The sequence below is a fragment of the Danio rerio genome, chromosome 7, assembly GCF_052040795.2.
Source record: "Danio rerio strain M-AB ecotype USA chromosome 7, GRCz13ab, whole genome shotgun sequence".
Taxonomy (NCBI): Eukaryota; Metazoa; Chordata; class Actinopteri; order Cypriniformes; family Danionidae; genus Danio; species Danio rerio.
This window is the reverse complement of record NC_141027.1, coordinates 42,134,502-42,157,218: the sequence shown is the minus strand read 5'-3', so window position 1 is coordinate 42,157,218 and position 22,717 is coordinate 42,134,502. Positions and strand designations below refer to the sequence as shown.

Genomic DNA, 22,717 nt, shown 5'->3' with positions numbered 1-22,717 from the left:
TTTGCATGCAGGCACTACCCATGTGGAGTCAGACACTGCTTTTATTGTATGCTCAAGTTGCACATTCTGATACATTCAAAAGGAGCCTGTGATGATAATAATAGGTTATAATAACTGGCTTAGGTGTAAAAACCCAATTCTCAGTTACAAACCCTTTAATTTAGCTCAGTAAATTGGAACAGGCGACAACCTGTCATATGAGCAGTACATGCGATCTGAGCCAAATTATTTAACACTAGGAAATGAAGAGCAATGCAGGCTGAATTAACAATGACTCTAGAAAGTTAGGCGTACAACACAGAGATGGATTTATTATAATTAATGAATTTAAACATAACCTCACCAGTTGTACTTACAGCTAAACAGCTTATTGTTCATCACAATCATTAAAGGGATACTTCACCCAAAAACCTCCATTATGTGACCTTTTTCTCTCCCTTCTGATGTTTAAAACTATTTGTTTTTCTTTCTTCTGTTGAACACAGAAGAAGATATTTTGAAGAAAGCTGGAAACCTGTTAGCATTGATTTGCGTAATATTTGTATTCCCTACTATGGTGTCAATGATTTCATGATTTCTTCGAAATATATTCTTTGCTGTTTAAAAAATGTAACTCATAAAGGTTTAAAATCACACTAGGATGGTAAATGGTGAATTAATTTAAATTTCTGGGTGAACTATCCATTGTGCAAATTGGGTCCGAGATGTCAGTGTTAATAAATTCAGCTTGTCACCATGCTACATCTTATATTTGGTTGATAGGTCGGCAATTCTCTAAGCATATTGATTTTCGTTTTCTAGATGACAGCCCACCTCTGCCAGCCCCATTCGACCATCGCATTGTCAGTGCCAAGCAGGTTCCCATTAACTCATATTATGCTGTCAACCCTGTCGAGGTTCTAGGCGGGTAAGTCCATGTGTTATAAGCAGTTAATTCACCAAAAAAAAAATGAAAATTCTGTCATCATATACACAATTTCTTGCAGTCCACTGAAAAAAAGGCCATGGCATAAATGATTGCAGAAGGTTTTTCATATAATTGGTGAATCACTTTAAAGCCATTTAATGCCGCTGGCTTAATATAACCAACCAGTATGCAGTTGATGAATCTAAAGACTGGAGATACAATGACAGTTTAATATTACAGATTGTGTGTGTGTCCATACAAAAAAACATTGATATATAGATGTATCATCAATTTTATCAAGTTCCATAAAAGGGAAATAATAGCATGAATGCTTCATTTGTAAAAAATCATGTTATTTTTTTCAGATATCTGTTGTGTAAAGACTGTCAGTCAGTGCAACTGTTAGTTAAAATAAAATCTAAACAAGTGTCTTTCATATATATATATATATATATATATATATATATATATATATATATATATATATATATATATATATATATATATATATGGTTTATAAGCATCCCTAAGTAATATAAATCATATCGTGTGTTTGTTGTTTGAGATGTAGAATGCACTAAAAGCAGCCACATAGAGAGACACTGCAGAAGATTGTGGCTGTTTACAGGGGTTTGACAGATAAATATGAAATTACAATCATTTACATTCTTGTTTACATCCTTGCTACAACATATCATTAACGCTATGAACTATGTAATAGATCAATTTTAATAAATAAAAATACTTACAGGTTGTGGCTTACAATCCACAGCTTCATCTATATGGTTGGAGCTGCTCCTTCTCTTAGGAGTTTTTAGCCAAATCCAGCACTGAACTGAAAGAGATTCTTTAAGCTGTCCTTTGTCAAATGCTAGCTATTTATTTTTTAATAATTGTCTGGAACATAATTAAAATTAAGCTATAAGCACTTCTCTCTTTGTTTCGTGTCCTTAAAAGACCAAATACAGAAACAAAAGAAGCTCTGTGGAAATAGCACGGTTTGGAAGTAATTTTAGCTTTCTCGACTATAACGTGTGCAGTGTTGCCAGATTGGGAGGTTTTAAGTTTCATTGTGTGGCTAAAAGATGGTACTGCCGAGTTGACAAAGTTTGGGCGGTTTTGAAACACAACTTTTATAGACCATTTTGAGGGATGTAAACAAACACAATGGTCCCAGCCTTTTACATTTTTCTGAGAATCTAAAAAGGACCAAATATTGATAAACAATGTTATGATAGCTGTTTTAACATTAAGTTATGATTGAGTTGCCTCTTGTTACAGTTATGAAATAGTTTAATAACAAGCAGTTTATGTTTATGCGCCAATGACATGACTACATTGAAATGGTCTATATGCAATTTAACATAAATATTTAACAAAACATCACTGTGTGCTCCTACTCCATTCAGTCAGTAGTGACCAGTGCATAGCACATAGGCTTTCCATCACCTCCAATTGCAGGTGGCCTTACACGGTTTGCATGAGGCCACCCGCAATTGAAGGTCTGACTCCCCTTCGCGTGCACACTCATCATGCAGCACCTGCAGTTAAACCCACAGTGATTTATCATAACACTTTTATCGTAATTTTTTTCTACAATTGACAGCAAGAACAAACATATAAGTGTTGTCTGATTGACAAGCAGCACCTAATTATGTGCAAAATATTTTAAAATGCCATTTAGGACAAATTTACACCCCATTTCTAAAGTAAAACATACTGTAATAGGTAGTGTAATTACACAGAGTGTGTGGGGGTGAGAAGGGGCAGTGTTTCAATGTGATGCAGTTATGTTGTGGTTCTGTGACTGCTGGTGTTGGTTGCTGTAGCTTATGGTTAAAAACTTAAACAGTTAAAGTATCTAGATTAATTTAGACTTAAACCAATTAAAATTAAATAAAATATTACTCTAATATTTCCCCAGTGATGGCTTGCAGCTGGAAAGGCATCTGCTGCATTAAAATTAATGTTGTTTAAGTTGGTGGTTCATTCAGCTGTGGCGGCCCTAGATTAATAATGCTTTGGTGGGTTTTGGAGAGCTTTTGGGCTGGAAAAAGTCAGCTATATCTGGCAACAATGTAAACTTAAGGGTTAGACTGTAGGCTTTGTTAGGCTAATGCTGCGGTCACACTTGAGTTAAGTATACAACATTCTGTAGTATGGTGCTGCGAAAAGGGGTGGGATTAAACAAAATATTAGACATTTAAAAAAGCGAGCGATTGGTCCATGTGTTACATTTCTGTCCATAGAGGTCATGTTTTGATCCTCATTTGGTCACAGTTACGTTATTTCAAAGGTCAGAGTTTACCAAGCTTGAACTTTGCAACGCAGCAAACTGTGAATCGTGTTGCATGAGCAAGCCAGTTCGACCACAGCTTAAAGGCCCGTGCACACTGCAACGTTTTTTGTTCGCGTTTTCCGTCGAAGTTCAACGCCTCATGACTAAATAAAGGGCGTCAATGTAATCGTGCACATTAACGCGCAAATCGGCAGACGCAAAAATTTTTTTAGAAAAAATGCCTCATGCTTGTTTTGTTTTAAAAAACGAGCCAATCAGATCTCCTCCAATCAGATCAGCATTTTTGTTCACGTGCACAGAGCTGCTGAAGTTACAGTAAATAGCACTTGAAGGCGCACAAGCGCAAAACTGTCAATGCGAGCGCACATTGAAAAAGATGCCCAGAGGCGATATGAAAGAGGAGCTGCTTATTGGCCTGGTATACATTAATCATTTCTTCATCACTAGAGCTGGAGTTGCTACTTGAACTATCCATAACAACAAGCGTGTTAACTTGCCTTCTTCTTCTGTGTTACAAAGAAACTTAAAGTTATGTAGCGCCATCTAACATCAAGGAGTGATTTTGCATAATCTTCTGCTTGACACCAGTGAAATTTGCTTGGGTTTGAATGCGGAAAAGCGTCTTGTAAAACGCTGACGATATTGCAAGCGAAAAGCGTCACGTTGTGTACGATCTTTAACTCTGTAAAAGCCCATCTTTCCCTTTGCATTCAACTTTAAGCATATCAGATTTGAAGATGTTATGTTCACACATCATATTTTATACTTTAGTTGATGTGTAATGTAGCTATCATAGTGAACCACCCCTTCAAAACAAGAAATCAATAGAAAAAAAAACTATTTATATCATACTTTTAATCAAGTAATTATGAGTTAGTTGGAAAGCAAGGTAAATGTGATTCGTTTATTTTCTTTTCAGCTTAGTCCCTTTATTAATCTGGGGTCGCCACAGCAGAATGAACCGCCAACTTATCCAGCATATGTTTTTACGCAGCGGATGCCCTTCCAGCCGCATCCCATCACTGGGGAGCCCATACGCACTCATAGATACACTATGGATAATTTAGCTTACCCAATTCACCTGTATCGCAAATCTTTGGACTGTGGGGGAAACCGAAGCACCCGTAGGAAATCCACACAAACACAGGGAGAACATGCAAACTCCACACAGAAATGCCAACTGAGCCAGGGTTCGAACCAGCAAACTTCTGGCTGTGAGGCGACAGCAATACCTACTGCGCCACTGCGTCGCCCCTAAATATGATGCTGTCTAATAAATTTCTTTTGGAACATTGTATTTTCCTAGTTAACATTAGAGCAGCACACAAGTAGTTGAAGGGGGTTTTAGTGTACCTTTCTTCCCAGGACAGGCAGATAAGCACGAAGGCACTACCCATGAGGAACATATAGCACACACTGAATGACTGGTACACACGCTGCTCATTTGCACCTCCTCTCCACCACTGCTCCACATACAACACCACAAATAACCACTGGCTTGTGTTTGACTCATCACTGGCCGAGTTTATTTCGGGCAGGTGTCGAGCAGGTCTGTTTGCATGGGAATTATTTTGAGCCAGCAGCAGACATCTTGTCACACACACACAGTTCACCTCATGGAGACACAGTAAACACACAGCAACTCAGCAAGAGGAGAAATAACAAACAGTGACAGATAGCTTCCACAAAGGTTGGAGTGATTTCCATAATCCATGAAATGAAATCTCTCTTGGCATGTGTGTTGTTGCAGAGGCCGATTTGGACAGGTACACAAGTGCGCAGAGCTATCGTCAGGTCTTACGCTGGCCGCTAAGATAATAAAAGTCCGCGGAATGAAAGAAAGGGTGAGTACAAAGCATACACAACACATTAGTGCTTCACAAATGTTTTCCCCCCTCCCTTGCCCTATATCTTTCTCTCCTCTCCCACTCCAATCTGTCCATCACTCTGTTCCTGTTAGGTTGCTTTTTGAGAACATTTCCTTGACAACCACTGACAGTTCTGCGCATTTGAGCATATGAAAAATACGCACACGTTCACACGTGCTCTTCCACTTAACACTTCCCATAATCCCTCAAGTATATATGGAACAAAACATTCGAACATAAAGGCATGAAATATTTATACAGCGCTCCAAATGTTGAGCTGTTTTTATATAATGCAAAATCTAAATATCTTTGCACTGAATTGAATGTCCTCTCATCAGTTCCCAAACATCCTCCGTGCTTTAGTAAGTGCTGCTAATTACATCTAATGACAGCTCTTCTGTCAGAAGCACTTGCCCTCAGTGCAGTGCCATTCTCTGCCCTCTGATCTGTCTGTTGCCACCATTAGAGAGCTATCAGACAGGAATGAGCAAATGCAGATCGTTTTCACTCTCTCATTTTAATTCCTTCCGTTTGACACAAATGTCAATGGAGCAAAAGGAGTCGACTCGCAATCACATCCAGTGCTCGTTCTCTCTATGGAGGCATTCCTTGAACATTTGCATTTCCTGGTGACAGCATGAACACCATCTCTGCCCCAAAGTACACCAGAGAGAGAAAGATATATATATATATATATATATATATATATATATATATATATATATATATATATATATATATATATATATATATATATATATATATATATATATATATATATATCTCTTATAGGGGGAGAGAGAGAGAGAGAGAGAGAGAGAGAGAGAGAGAGAGAGAGAGAGAGAGAGAGAGAGAGAGAGAGAGAGCTTCATGGGGTAATTGAATGCTCTTCCTGGGTCAGCCTGCAGAAGAGTGGTCAGGAAGAGCCAGAGTAATGAGGGCAGGCAATTATATGGTTGCAAAGGCTGTCATGCCCCCATTTCGAAAACTGTTTAAATCCTTGTTTTTGTTATACCCTGTGCAATGATTGTAAATCCCCTTGCAGCAATTTAAAAGCACAATTTAAATTCTGAAACAGCTTCTCTCTTACTAATGACCTACTTTTTAACACTACTGCCATGGAGAGTCTAACAACACTAATGCAAAAGCTTAAAATATAGGTTTTAAACAGCTGTGTGAAAAAGAAACGCATTGTAACTGATCATTCATTAAGGGCCAGGCACAGACGGTGCGTGGGCGCCTGTTTAATTTGTTAGTGCTCTTGAGTCTCAGTAGGCCATTGATTAAAACGTAAAGGGTTAAAAGCTAATTTTTTTTAATCTTTGGCTAGTAATGATTCAGTTGCGTTTTGTATAGACAGATTTCATCTGGCTGCCATTTAAAAAGCAAAATTGAGGCTGTAGTGGGAAGAAACCTGGAAAGTATCACCTTAGTCACACAGTAATGTTGTGTATCTGGCAGGGCCAGATTAACCAATGGGCACAGGCCCAGGGACCTGTGCACACTTGGTGCCCCTGCATGGGGGGAAAATGCAGATTTTGGAGTGTCTGTTTAGATTAAGTGCAAATAGCACACCTCGTTGGAATAAGCTAGCTGAGTGATTCACGCCCATCAACCATTTGATTGACAGTGACAACATAAGTAAAGAGTGCAAATGACAGCAGCGTGAATGGTGTAGCTCGCAACCGCATGGCAACATGTTTTGATGCAATCAATCATGAACCCAGTTCAAATCTAGCGTCTGATAAACACGTTCTTCTTTTTTCCCCACTACATATCAGATTTTGCCTACTCTTCATCACGAGGAAGACAAGTAGGAATCATTAATAAGTGTGTGTATTATGGAGGACTCAGATTCATAGAACTGGATTGGAGAGGTGTTATAACCAAATCATATACATTACAAGTTTATAGAAGTTATACATTAAAAACACCCTTTAATATATATATATATATATATATATATATATATATATATATATATATATATATATATATATATATTCCAAGCCATGTCTTTAAAATATGGAAATTAATTTTACTCCAGTATTTGCAATGTAGTTTCTGCTGCTAATGACGGCGCCAGCGTTTAAATGGTCTTTCGTCTTTTTATGCTTTAAACCAGGGGTGTCCAAACTCGGTCCTGGAGGACCGGTGTCCTGCATAGTTTAGCTCCAACTTCCTTTCACACACCTGTCTGAATGTTTTTTGTATACCAAGAAATAGCTTGATTAGCTGGTTCAGATGTGTTTAATTGGGGTTGGAACTAAAATATACAGGACACTGGCCCTCCAGAACAGAGTTTGGACACCCCTGCTTAAGTGAATGCTTAGGTTTATTTCACTGATTATATTTTAATTACATGTCAACATCGATGCTGTCAAAGGAACCTTATGAAATTGAAAATAGTCACATAAAGCTTTCACCAGAAGTTTATCAATATCTACACCCACTAGATTGTCAATAACATATACCTTACATGTGTCAGTTATGGCTTCACTCCCATGGGCTCATGGGATAGCACTGTGTCCATAGCATAACTTTCAGAATCTTCGGACAACACTGTCATTAAAAATTGACTAATGATTTTCTCTAAAACCTAGCCAGGTGATTTCAACGCAATGCTAACAAAAATGACCGTATTTGAGTCGATTAGTCAAGCTATTCTCCATTTACACACAAAGAGACTAAGAGCTTGGCAAATAGACATGAGGCAATATATTTGCAAGGTTATGTTGATAGTTTTCACACGTGTTGTGGGAACGCCCCTCTGGTGAGCAAATAATTACTATCTCCCGCTGACTGCCCAATCATGAGCTGAGCAATAAAGTTTTTTAGGCCAAAAAACAGACAATGGGGCTTTTAAATGGCTTAAAAACGGCAGCAGAATATAATTCACAATTGCCCACAAATTACAGTTTGTGATCATATCTTTGTTTTATTCTGTTAATTTGTTATCCAATTATTCATAGCTTGAATCAGATGGAAATATGACCAGTTTATGCTGCTTTTCTACAATAGTATCTGGCTGCAGACTTGCAATCTCAGACACATGCACTCAATAAAGCTGTTGATGTCACTGTAAGGGGTGAGGTTAGTTGTATGCAAAGCATTGTGCAACCGGTCTGCAGCCAGACACTTCTCCAATTCTACGGAGATAACAGTGTAGCTGCAATTACAACCCATTATTTTTTCCCAGCAGTTCTCCCTACAGGTCACATGACTGAAAGTTATGTCAAACATGACTTGTGGTTACAGCAGTGTCATCTACTTGTAAGGAAATATGAAAAATTGTTTGATTAAAATTTCTCAAGAATATCTGGATGCAGCTTTTATGATGCAAGCTGAGATTGCATAACTCAGCGATGCAATCTCAGACACAATGCACTAAAATGGAGCAAGTGACGTCACCATGAGGGGCAGGTTTAGGGTTGGGGTTAGGTGAGCCCATTAAAAAGCATTGGATGCAGCTCAGATTGCTCTGCACCAGGTCTGCAGCCAGACCCCTCTTAAATTTCTTAGATGAAAAATTACAATGCTCATCACAAAAGTTTTTTGTGTTTCGTATTTTTAGATTAGCGGTTCCCAAAATGGGGGTCGGGACTACCCAGAGGGTCGCAAGACAATGAGGGAGGGTCGCTTTGGTGATTTCCAAAAATCTAATTCACTTTATTAAACTTTTAGAATTACGATATTTTTATCCATAATGTACAGAAGAAAATAAAATGTAGGTAATAGTTACATAAAAAACAAGTAAAAAGCCATCCGCCTTTCTGTTTCCTTTTTTTGCAACTCCTACAACGATTACATTAAATTAAATACACAGCAATAGCATCAGATGTAGCAGATTGATTTTATAGAAACCAGTTATACTTTGGCACCTTTACGGCACTCCTGTTTGAACGATGAATAGACTTGGGTCTATTGGTGTGTGTGCACTGTTGTGTGCAAGGTTTATATAATTTATAACCACCTCAGAGGATATTAGGGGTCATGAGTCACTGGCATTGTTATCTTGGGGGTCGTGGCCAGAAAAGTTTGTGAACCCCCGAGTTAGATTTTGCCAAACTCCATCCTGCATATCTCTGCAAAGCTTTGAAATTTTGACACCAAAGTTTGTGCATTATTGTGATCTCACACTGACCACACAACTCAAAATGTTAACAGCGTCACCTACATTTAAAAAATTATAATCATCAAATTATATTGCTGGTTATTTTTGGTCATTAAGAAGACACTTATTTCAGTAAATCCTTTCATGTAGTCATATTTACTTTAGTCTTTACATATATAATTTTGATAAAACAGCATGGTTGTATTATTTTTTTTAATGGTCATTAAACAGTCTATTTTCCCTATTAATTATTGTTTAATGAGAAACAGTTGTCATTCAATAATAATATTAACAAAATGAACAACCCTAACCTTAGTGCATGACCCTTTTACCCTAAAAGAGATAGTTCACCTATTGTTCTGTCATCATTACTCATCCTCCACTTGTTTGAAAGTCTTTCTTCTATTGAACAGAAAGGAAGATATACTGATGTTGGGGGAAAAGAAACTGATGTTGACTTTGATAGTATTTTTTTTTTGTTTCTTCTATGGGTGCCAATGGTTGCTTTTTTCCAACATTCTTTTTGTTGATTTTGACGTTATGTATTAGTTACATTTGGTATTAATTTGCTAATTTTATCCTTTTCATGTATTAATTTACAATTTTGTGCTTTCATTCCAGGATGAAGTGAAGAATGAGATTGGAGTCATGAACCAGCTAAATCACGTGAACTTGATTCAATTATATGATGCTTTTGAGTCTCGAACAAACCTCACACTCATTATGGAATAGTAAGTACAGACCACGTTGAAGTGACTATTTCCAAATACTAGAAAGATGCATTTAAATATCTCTAAAACACTCTATAATCAGTAGCTATTGTGCATTGTGATTACACTGTGTATTAATTACACTACTACATTCCCAGACATTTTACTTCAACTCTAAAACACTTCTCAATACAATGTGTTATTGTAAAAAAAAAAAAAAAAAAAAAAAAAAGTGTGACTTATTGTTCTACATTAATTCTTCTGCCTGATTAGTGGCTGCTGATCGTATTCATTAGGCCTTATTTGCAAATCAAATTCTCTCTCCTGGACTGATCTTCACATTCTGTCGCAAGAACACTGCGCTCCCACACATGCCACTTTACACAGCCATGATGGTGCGTCATCTTCCTGCCTTGTCCACAGATTACATTCACATTTGTTTGATGGCTTTGAATTCGCAGACAAATGCATTTAATTGTATGAAGAAATCTTTGAGCAAATGTTATTATTTGTAATGCAAGACACAACCATAGATAACAATAGCTTCTCAAAAGAATAGGTTCTATTATGAGTCTTAAAATTCTGTTTTACTTAAGTTGGCATCCTCAAGTGAATACGTCAATACACATGTTCACAGTGAACTAATAGAGAGGAGATAACATGATGCTTCATTCCAAAATATCTGTCCATGGTTTGTTATTGCAGCGTGGAGGGCGGCGAATTGTTTGAACGAATCATTGATGAGAGTTACCAGCTGACGGAGCTGGATGCCATCGTGTTTACCAGGCAGATTTGCGAAGGGGTTCAGTACCTTCACCAGCAGTACATTCTCCATTTAGATCTTAAGGTAAACCTCACAGAACGAACTGAATGCTTTAACGTGATACTGACGGGATTAGCAGTGCATAGTGTCAAGTAGCTCTATGGAAAAATCTACCAATGAATCAGCCATGTATGTCAACATCAGCCGTCTGAATGTCGTACATTTTAATTAGCATAGCACTAAAGGACTCGTGCCTTGTGTTGCTGTTAACATGTTATGCAGCAATCTGGAATGTTTACCATATGCAACAGCACCAATCCACATCAATTATGTATGTAAATGTAAATTGTGAGTTTGGTGGTTTTGTCTTTATAACATTGAATCCTGTATTTAGTTTGAAATACTAATGCTTTTACACATGGACCACAAAACCAGTCATGAGTGTCTTTTTTAATTCAGTATTTAAACATGGTCTTTTCATTAGGGTATGGTTAATTTTTTTTGGCTGAGATACAACTATTTAGGAAATAAATCAGAAATCGGAGGGTTCTAAAAAATAAATGAAACACTAAAAAATCCACTTTAAAGTCCAAATCAAGTGCTCAGCAATGAAAATTGTTAATCAAGCACAAGACGTTTGCCCAGAGTAGAAATAGTCCAGTGTTCAGTTGATCAGTGCCTTCAGCAGTGACCTTTTTACACTGATCTAAAATAAACTGAACAGAACCTACTTTATTTTCCTAGAACTAGAACTACACCAACATTACATGACTCTTTCTGCCTGTCTGCGCTCCTGTAAAATAATTATTCTTTTTTTTCAAGTGAGCAAGAAAATATTCTTAGTATTTCCTAGTTTTTCATTTGGAGAAAGTATTTTTTAGCTTGACTGGAATAAAAGCATTTATTAATTTTTCTTTTTCCATTTTAAGGTCAATGCTATTAGCCCCTTTAAGATTTTTTTGATTGGCTACAGAAAAAGTAAATCTGCGTTTGTTGGCATTGTCCTTTATATTTAAATCCTATAGATTGAAATGCTAATGCTTTTACATATGGACCACAAAACCAGTCATAAGCAGCTTTTTTAAAATTCAAGATATGGCTGAAATACAACTATTTAGGAACTAAATCAGGTATCGGAGGGCTCAAAAAATAAATCAAATACTGAGAAATCAACTTTAAAGTCCAAATCAAGTGCTCAGCAATGAAAATTGCTAATCAAGCACAAGACGTTTGCACAGAGATGAAATAGTCTATTGTTCAGTGGATCAGTGCCTTCAGCAGTGACTTTTGCTTTACACGGATCTGAAATAAACTGAACGGAACTTCAACAGTGACATTTATATGAAATTGAACCCGCTTTAATTTAATAAAACTACATCAACACTACACTACTCTTTCTGCCTACCTGAAATTTATTAGCGCTCCTGTGAAATTATTATTCTTTATTTTTAATTCCCAAGTGAGGTTTAACAGAGCAAGGAAATTAAACGTTCAAATTATTTCCTTTTTATTCATTTGGAGAAAGTTTTTTTTTTTTTCAGCTCGACTGGAATAAAAGCATTTTTAATCTTTCCATTTTAAGGTCATTATTATTAGCCAATTCTTTGATTGGCTACAGAAAAGGCAAATTGTGAGTTTGGAGGTATAGTCCTTTATATTTGAATCCTATATTCAGTTTGAAATACTAATGCTTTTACAAATTTTTACTCATGGACCACAAAACCAGTAATTGTCTAATCAAGCACAAGACATTTATCCAGAGACGAAAAAGTGTTCAATGGATCAGTGCCTTCAGGAGTGACTTTTGCATTACACTGCTCTGAAATAAACTGAACAGAACTTCAACAGTGACATTTATACTAAACTGAACTGAAGCCGTTTTAATGTAATGGAACTACAGCAGCATTCTACACTGGTCTTTCTGTCTGCCTGAATTGCTGGAATTTTCTTAATCTATCTTAAGCTGCTCTGAAACAATCTACACTGTAAAAAACAGTAAAGATGTAAATTAAGTTTAGATCAATTTAAACAAAGACATTTCCAAAATATCTTCATGGTACATCATAATCTTTATAAGTGATCTGCCTAAATGCTAACCGGTTAGCATAATATCTTTCAAATACAATCTCTCCCATGTCGTCTAAAGCCACTCCGTCTGAAATCGCATGAACAGAGGTGCACAGTTGTTCAAATCTTTGCTGACAAACAGTTTGGGCTACTTATCAGAATTAGAGGAATTTTTGGCCTATTATTCACATTTTAATTGGATGAACATTTTTTAGTCTTATGCCTTTCCCAGAATCTAAAAAATACATATAAACACATTTGATCATTACTATTGGAATGTGAAGAGACCTTCAACCAGCACAACACAAAATGTTTCTGAAGACAATCACCTACAGCACCTTTAAAATACTGATGATTTCTAGTATAAAAAAAGAAAAATAATATTTACACTATATACTGTATTTTGTTTTCTATTCCCGCAAATATACAACACAAGACTGGTTTTGTGGTATTGTGTCACTTTTTTATTGTTTATTTCTTCCTAATGTGATTTTTTTTTTTCTGAATATAGCCGGAAAATATCTTATGTGTGAACAGCACAGGCAATCAAATCAAGATCATTGACTTTGGACTCGCCAGAAAGTAAGCAGACCTTTAAATATAGGCTTATGAATACTAACATAACTTTTCATATAAAGTTGATGTCAGAATTATTAGCCCCCCTTTGAATTTTTTTTTCTTTTTTAAATATTTCTTAAAAGATGTTTAACAGATTCAGGAAATCTTCACAGTATGTCTGATAATATTTTTTCTTCTGTTTTGATTTTTTTTTTTAAATACAATTTTAGGACAAAATGATTAGCTCCTTTAAAATAAATTTTTTCCAATAGTCTACAGAACAAACCATCATTACACAATAACTTGCCTAGTTACCCTAACCTGCCTAGTTACCCTAATTAGCCTAGGTAAGCCTTTAAATGTCATGTATAGAAGTGTCTTGAAAAATATCTAGTCCAATATTATTTACTGTCATCATGGCAAAGATAAAATAAATCAGTTATTAGAAATGAGTTATTAAAACTATTATGATTAGAAATGTGTTGAAAAAATATTCTCTCTGTTAAACTGAAATTGGGGAAAAAATTAGCAGGGAGTCTAATAATTGGGGGGGGGTATTAATTCTGACTTAAACTGTATGTGCAAATGGGGCACCTTTTTATTTCAGCAGCATCTACAGTTTCATATTTACATCCATAAAACTCTTTACCGTAAAAAAAGTTTTTTACATTAATAAAATGTTCTCCACAATAAGAAACTGAATGGTTCTTCCAAAAATGGTTCTTCTATGGCATCACTCTGGTTTGTAAGCTTTATTTTTAAGATCATACTCCTTACGCTCTTAGCTGAGATCGCCTCTTCTGATTTCTCCAGACACCGTGCACAACTACAGTCACATTCCTTCAGCGTTCATCTGCTCTCTTTGTTTACATTTTCATTTAGTTTAAACTTTAAAGTCAAAATGTAACCAACCCGTAACTTGCATAAGCTTATACTGGGACTTCAGCATATGTTTTATTTTGCATTACCTCCGTACTGGGTACATTTTTTTCCATTTAGAAGAAACTTTTATCCAAATAAGAATGAGGAAATGCTATAACAAAAGCAAAGCATGCTACCGAGACACAGGAGAAGTGGCAGTGTTGCACAGCGATGCACTAAAGAAAAGTGCAGAGGACTCTCAGTGGAACAACAGAAAGAAAGGAGGAAAGAAGTAGAGCTTTTTCAAGTATTGCATGAGTCAGTTGTTCAGAGGAGTCTTGTGTGTTGTCTGAAAGTGGAGAGGGATTCATTTTGGTGGAGTTCTACCGCTGAGTCACAGTGAATGTGAAGGCTCTGGAAAGTGATTTTCAGCCTTTTTGTTTAGTCACCATGGGATGCCACTCAAAAACACACGTCAGATTTATGAAAGGAACACAAATCTGCATGAGTGAGTGGAGGTAGATGGCACAGATCTGTTCTTTCATGAACAATGTTGCGCTGAGCTAATGTGTGCCTCGGTTGGCATCATTAAAGGCGGATTGCTCGGATAGAAAGCCAGATGGATTTTCCATTGTATAGGGTAAAATGTGGATTTGGGTGTCTTTTTATGTAATCTATAAAGCTCTGCTCATTTCAATAGGTTGTCCAGGTTATCAAAGTTTGTTAAATGAATCTAGAATGATCAGTTAGTAAATATGAGTCAGTTTTATTGATTTATTTTTCATGTGTAAAGTTTAAATTATGTAAAAACGTTAAATAAATTTAATAGTACATTTTGGCGCTTCTGTGAAATTATTTTTATTAATATTTTTCAAGTGATGTTTAATGTAGCAAGGACATTTTCACAGTACTTCCGATAATCATTTTTTTATTTGGAGTATATTTTTCTTGGCTGGAATAAAAACATTATTTATTTATTTATTTGTTTTTCATTTTAAGGTCAATATTATTAGCCCCTTAAGAAATTTTTGATCGGCTACAGAATTAACCATTGTTGTGCTATAACTTACCTAATACCTAACTGACGTACTTAATATAACACAATCCTAACTTGCTTATACTCAATATAATAACCTAGTTAAGTCTTTAAATTGTACTTTAAACTGACTAGTACCTTGCAAAATAACTTGTAAACTCTTTTCTCCTATAAAAGCAAAAGACAAATGAGTTACAGTGGTCCCTTGTTAAATCGCAGGAGTTACATTCTAAAAATAACCCGCAATAGGCGAAATCCAAAAAGTTGTAGGCTTTATTTATTACAATTATTATAGATGTTTTAAAGTTATTAAACGCCTCACTACACTACACAATAGGTCATACACTTTTCTCAGACAGGCATTAATATCTTAACACTTTTCTCTCTTGTTTAAACACTCTCAAAGACCAAACCTTTGTAGAAAATAAGTTCAGTATTATAGTAAGTAGTATTTTAAGTCCAGGGCCAAACATTTGCTCCTTCTTATATAACAAACCGAAGATTAGTTTATTCCGTAATTGCACCCTACAGCCACGCAACTTCTAGCTTTCTTTGTCCAGAAGTCCAACCTTTTGTGCAATGGTTAGCATCTTCCTCTACTGTAGGTGCCTTTGACAGTGCAGAATGTTTTGTCAACATTGTGGGGTTTGTTAAGGAGTAAACTATCAAACATAGTACGGCACTTTAGAGCCACAGTGCGAGAGATTAAAGATTTATGCAAATTTGGCAAGCTGAATGCATTCTCTACTGTACAAGAGACACGGGACAGAGGAGATTAATTGACAATGGTCTACAGTCAGTCAGGACACAGAACACAATGTGCAGAACACTTGCAGTATTTGCACACAGACTTTTAACTTCAGTCAGACAGCCCCAGGGCTTCGGGTGAATTGTAATTCCATACAAAAAAAAAAAAATAAATAAATACATAAAAAAAAAAAAAAAAAATCGCTGTGTTGAAGATCTGATTCCTTTAAAAACAGTGATTATCACTGCCTGCCTGAGATGTGACATGATATCTTAGACAAAAAGCACTGCATAAAATTTTCCATGCCATGTCTTTAAAATACGGAAATTAATTTTACCTCAGTTTTTTCAATAGTTTTTGCGCTAGCCTGTTGCTAATGACGCTCCATAAGTTTAAACCGGTTTTCGTCTCATTTTACGCTTTAAAAACCAAATAAATGCTTAAGTCTATTTAACTGATTATATTTCAATTACATGACAACATTGATGCTGTAAAAGGAATCTTATGAAACTGAAAATAGTTGCATAAAACTTTCCCCGGAAGTTCATCAATGGCTGAAAATCTAGCTGTGCTTAGAGCTGAGCAAAACTGCAAGGCTGCAAAAGATGAACCGCATTATAGCAAGGGACCATTGTATTAGAAATTAGTTACTAAAACTCTTATTTAATTATGTGTTGAAAAAATAATAATTTAGCTACCTATTAAATAACAAAGCTGAAATTAAATGTCTAATAATAACAACATTTGGGCTAATCGTGTTGATTTCCACTATTTATGATACAAAATGCAAAAACAAATCTGCAAATTGTGTTTATCACTCCCACCAGGTACAGGCCCAGGGAAAAGCTGAAGGTCAACTTTGGTACCCCAGAGTTTCTGGCACCAGAAGTTGTCAACTATGACTTTGTGTCATTTCCTACAGACATGTGGAGTGTTGGTGTCATCACTTACATGCTGTGAGTACACAACTACACACAGACCTATTCATGCAGGTTCTTGTAAACGGTTATTCTGACTACCTTTAACAGAATTTAAAAGATTAACATTAAAGAGCCTAAATCAAACATTCTGAAATGTGTTTATGTATTAATTATTAATAGTAGGAAAGGTTTTCTTTATTTCTACACTGAACTGCTTAGTGGCACAGACTCCTGAGTAAAATATCAAAGAGATCAAAAGCCAAATGCAAATGCGACACCCATGAAAGCTTTATAGGGCTCATCTAAGAGCATTCAACAGAGCCCTGATAAAAGGGCACCAGTGCCTTACAGCTCAGAAAGCATTTTACCGACCCTGGCCTGCTGCTCCAAAAAAAAAAAAAAAAAAAAAAAAAAAAAAAACAGCACACATACACACAAGCAAACAGAATGTCCCATCTCTGATCCTGTGCCTTCAACACTCTGCTGTCCGCTGGCTATACATGACCGTCTGCTCTAGCCAATAGCGAAAAGGCCTCAATGATTGAATCTGTGCTAATTACCTGACAGCTGTTGCTGGAGATTTACGAGGGCTTGCCCATCCAGAGAATATAAGTTTCACCCACTTCACACTTCCCGGAGAACCGAACACCAGTCAGGACTCAAGCACGCAGTGAATTAGTTTATTTATAGCTTTTTATTTAAAGTACACGCAAGCACATAATTGTGTTATTGTCCAGTTATATCACTGCACCTGTTGTTGTCCTCATTTTGAAAACACTTTACTATAAAAAAAAAACTTGGGTCAATTTGGGTAAAATATGGACAAACAAAAAAAGTTGAGTAACAATATGACTTAAAAAAAGAATGCAGTGTAGGATTTGTCTAAAACTGCCTGCTCTACCAAATGGTTGACCATTGTTTTTTTTTTTAAATAATGACTGCTTGTATTAAATAATGGCTGACACACACACAGCATTGTTGATTTATGAGAAAATATCAATCAAACTTATTGTAAAACACATACAAAAACGTGTTAAATGAATCTGAAATATTTTATGGCAAACTTAATAAAACAAAGATGATTTAGTGTTTAAACATGTTTTATTTTGATTTTTTTTAATAAATTGGTCTTCCGCTTCATATTTTCTTGTTCATAGTACAGTGCTCACCATATACGAGTTCACCCCTCACAAATCTCATATTTAAATGTATATATTTTCAATAGGAAGCTTTACAATATTATATTTGTGCATATACATGAGTTTAGTCAGTACTGAAGCCAAACCTGGAGCTTTTTTAACAAAACAATAATTGTTAAAATATTAGAGGCCAAATTTGTTTAAGAAAAAGATCCAATAACATTTTCAAAAATAGCAAAAATAAAGAGAAACAAAAAATATATACAATTTTGTTGAAAAATTGTAGTTTGTAAATTTTTTTGCAATGTTTGGCAGTAATTTAATTGTATTATCCTTCCATTTGACTAAGATATTATTTTAATAAACAGATCTGTTTAATAAATCTGTTTTGTTCAAATGCACGAATATATATTACCCATATTCACTGAGAAATTGATAAAAGCATTAATTTTTCAAAATGCTGTGTACTCAATTATGCTGAGCACTGTATATCTATTAATTCCGATATTTTTACAATAAACCGACATATCAACCATTTGGTGGAGGTTGATATTTTAGAAATTATGGGATGTGTGTAAAAAAAATGCATTGAGTGTGTTAACTAGCAACATTGGGAAATGCAATCCAAAGTTTTTTCTTGATGGGGCAGTTAAAATGCAAAACATGACCCAGTTTGAGTTGAAACAACCCAGCAATTTAAAAGTATATATGTTGCATAATAATGTACTTTTATTTTTATTTTTTTAGTATGGCTTAATTCGTTAACACAGTTAATGAATGAGATATTGTGAATGTAAACACTGTTTACAAAATTAAACTTAAATGGCACCTATTTTACTCCTACAAGATGCAAGTTAAGCCTTTGGTATCTCCAAAATGTGTCTGTAAAGTTTCAGCTCAAAATACTTATCAGATAATTTATTATAGCCTCAGAATCTGCCCATTTTAGTGTCCGAGTTTAGTGTAGCTGTTTTTGTAGCCTGCAGCTTTAAATGCAAATGAGCTGCTTCTCTCCGCCCACCGTTCCCACATGCATCTCTGCTTCTCATCATGCGACAGAGACAGACTCGGATGAAGCTGAAAGACAGCTTAGTCCAAATTACTAAGTAGGTTCACTTCATGTATTTGTGGTGGATTTTATTCAAGCCTTTCTTAAATGAAGAGTCTCACACAAATGTCATTTGCAGTACAGGAGACACACACACATATTTTGGCGTTTACTGATACCATGCAGCTGTGGTGATTATAGCAGTTAGAATTATGCTGCGGTCACACTAGAGTTTGAGCTTACGAAATTCTGTAGTACAGGGGTGCAAAGAAGGGAGTGATTAAACATTTTATTGTGCGAGTGATTGGTCCATGTTTTAGATTTCTGTCCAAAGAGGTCATGTTTTGATCCGCGATTGGTCTTGCACAGTCCAGTGATGCGTTTTCGCAGGTCAGAGTTCACTTAGCTTGAGCTTTCCAACCCAGCGAACTGCAAAACTTAACAGACGAACTTGTGTTTCCAATCTGACACATTCGCGTGTGTAAGAATCGAACACAGTGGTTTTACTCTCTTTAACAAACATAATCTGTTTTAAAAACGTTTTAAACTTATAAAAACCACAGAGAGTTGGACCAGATAAATTAATCCCAGTTTATTTGCAAAATATATAAACATGTTATTATATAAACATGGCACTTGTCAATTAATTCAGAGGGTGGGGAAAACCTACGTCACAATGCGGTGGGCCTCAAAAATCACGGGGATTTGGATCATTTTTAAACATCAGGCAATTGAAAGAAAAAAAAAAAAGAGAGACTTGTGTTTCTATCACTCCAATATGACAGTGGACACTATACCTACAGTCAGATTTGTCCAAACAGCTTCCAAAAGCTGATTTTTAATCACAGGTGCCCTTTAAGTGTAGATATTTATTAAGATAATGACCGTAAACTAAACATGCAAATGAAGAAAAAGAAAGTTTTTCTGACTAATTGATCAATTATATTCTAGCAACATTCACGGTGCTGTGAATTATGCACATTTCAGAAATAGACCAGAACAGCACAAAAGAAACGAGTGCACCTTTTGCCCATAATTGCTTCTTCACATCATACCTTGAAAAGCTTAAAACTAAGGGTGAACAGATTTAAGTTATTTTCACTCTCTGTGATTTCATTTTTTCAGTTTGAGTGGCCTTTCTCCATTCATGGGTGACAACGACGCAGAAACAATGAACAACATTCTGCACGCCAAGTGGGAATTTGACACGGAGGCATTCGAGAATGTGTCAGAGGAAGCCAAAGACTTCATATCCAGCCTTCTTGTGTCCGCCAAATGGTATTCATCCATCATTACTCCACTAATGAAAACCTCACAGTGCAGACTAACCCAGAAGTCACACATTCTATTTCACAAACTTCTATACGCCCTCTCGTATTTCTCCTCTCATCTGACCTCCTGCTCCTGGATAAGAGCCTCACTTTTCTCTTCCATCCCTCAATCATTGCCCCACTTTGACCTGCTCAGGTTCTTTTAATGCATCCTGACATCAAACCTGAAAAAAGGCACAAATAACATATAATTGGACAGAGACGCAACATGGCCTGGTGCATTTTAGAGCATTTGGAGCTCCCTCTCACAATGCGTTGTCTTAGCTAACCTCTCCCACACAGGGGCTGTACTGCTCAGTGCTCAGCTGGCATCAGATAATAGCAGGCTGGCACAGCAGGTGGCCATGAGAGGGCACATTGTTTTTGCCGGCCATCTCACCATGGTCGGCTCAGTAAAAGTGATAGTTAATGATCTAGTGCGCTTTGACAAGGTACATTTAGACACCGCAGGACATCCCCCTTGGCCTTCCTCCCTTCGCTTTATCTTTGGTGACAATGTTGTTTAATGACCTCATCACAGCCCCCCACACGCTGGGTGATTCATTTTCACCACTGCACATTCATGCTTTCAGCCCATGAATACTAATGGATTACTGGCACCATGATAATGTAGTACAATCAGCTGGATTACGTCTTCTTACTGGTAAATATGCACTTGAGCAAATGCTACAGTGTCTGTTAGCCTTAAGGACACTTGTTTTATTTATTTTTAGGACACCATCTGTTCCTTTAGCTTAAAAGTGTATTTTTTTTTATTAATTTGTGGATCAGTTGACCCACTGTTAGCACAGGTAGCCAGAGGTTAGCTCAGTTAGTATACCTCAGATGAGTGGGCTTGACAAACCACCTGTAGGAGATGCAACCTTAACTCTCCATATGCACCAGACACTTTCAGTTAATCTATTAGCCAGCAGCTAGTTCTCTGCAACTCCCACATAGTCGCTCTCTGAAGCTAAGCAGGGATGGTCAGTACCTGGATGGGAGACCACATGGGAAAGCTAACTAGATATATTGATGAAGTCTATACTGCATAGTGAGCAGGGCCGGAGCAAGCTGAACTGCCTCTCTAGGCAAAGGACGATCACGCCACCCTCAACCTGAAAGTGAAATGAAAGTGACTGGTTATCAAAGTTGTCGCGGACGCCGCCCTCTCTATTCTGCTGCCCTAGGCATGGATAAAGCTGAGGGAGGTGTCGCGGACATAATTGAGGACACAGGTGATGAGGGAGGTGTCGCGGACGCCGCCCTCTGTATTCTGCCACCCTAGGCAGCCCCCTAAGTAGCCTCTATGGATGTGCCGGCCCTGACAGTGAGCACCGTCTTTCGTATGAGACATTAAACCGAGGTCTCTCTGTGACTTTTTGTAGTCATTAAAAATCCCAGAATGAAAATAGTAGGGGTTTAATCCTGGCCAAATTTGCCCACTGGCTTCTGTTCATCATGCCCACCTAACTTTCCCCATATCACAGTTGGCTTCAATTGGCCTTCACAATTGGCTTGGTCTCCAGTCCACCAATCAACTGGCATAAGGTGTGCAGTCTGGCCCAATATGGCTGCCATCGCATCATCTAGATGGATGCTGCACACTGGTGGTGGATGAGATTTCCCCAAAAAATGTGTAAAGGGATTTGAGTGTCCAGAAAGGTGCTATATAAATGTAAAGAATTATTATTATTATTATTATAACAAAACACTGCTAAACTAATTAGTCATGGCACTTATATTTCAAGTGCTTCTTTTTTCCTCATTTGTTAGTCACTTTGGATAAAAGTGTCTGCTAAATTACTAAAATTGTATATATAAATGTATACTTCTGCAGTTAGTCAAATATTAATACAAAGTCTGTATCAACACTGTCTCTTGTGTTTGTTCACGACAAAAAACATAGCTGCGCAAGACATCCCAGATTTGAAATACACATTTTTGCCAATACTAATTTAAAGTTTTAAGACTTAAAGTGCATCTCAATTTGCTCAAGTGACCTGAACTAAGGTTTTAAACTAAGTTTAATAGTGTGTAACAGAAGTATTTAATAGTAAATTACATTTTAGCACCCGCGTTGTAACTTAACAGTTTGTTTAACAGGCCCCAGAAACATCTTGTCACTAGATTTAATACTTTGCAACTTTGATTTAAAGCAAAGATGTAATTGAAAATCTTGAAGTGAAAGGAGTTAAAGATCTGTTTTGGTGAACGATTCTCTATAACGCTCTCTGATTAGTCAAATTTTCTGCAGAGCATCATTGGTAATGTATTTTTTATTCACAAATTCTACTATTAAACCATTTTATTTTTAATTATTTGAATGTGAATAGATGAGTTTGGTAAACGCACAAAAGATTAACCTC

The 22,717-nt window shown here is 36.4% G+C and overlaps 1 protein-coding gene across 4 annotated transcripts in view; it reads left to right on the top strand.

Moving 5' to 3' along the window:
* mylk3 (myosin light chain kinase 3) overlaps window positions 1-22,717 on the top strand; it is a 37,387-nt gene that overhangs the window by 12,763 nt on the left and 1,907 nt on the right. For 2 of the 4 annotated variants that reach the window (XM_087259638.1, NM_001105587.3), the window contains 7 exon segments: window positions 802-907; window positions 4,957-5,050; window positions 9,810-9,919; window positions 10,604-10,745; window positions 13,240-13,310; window positions 16,759-16,887; window positions 20,164-20,316. In XM_087259638.1, coding sequence (XP_087115764.1) covers window positions 802-907; window positions 4,957-5,050; window positions 9,810-9,919; window positions 10,604-10,745; window positions 13,240-13,310; window positions 16,759-16,887; window positions 20,164-20,316 — 805 coding nt within the window. 4 annotated transcript variants of the gene reach the window in all.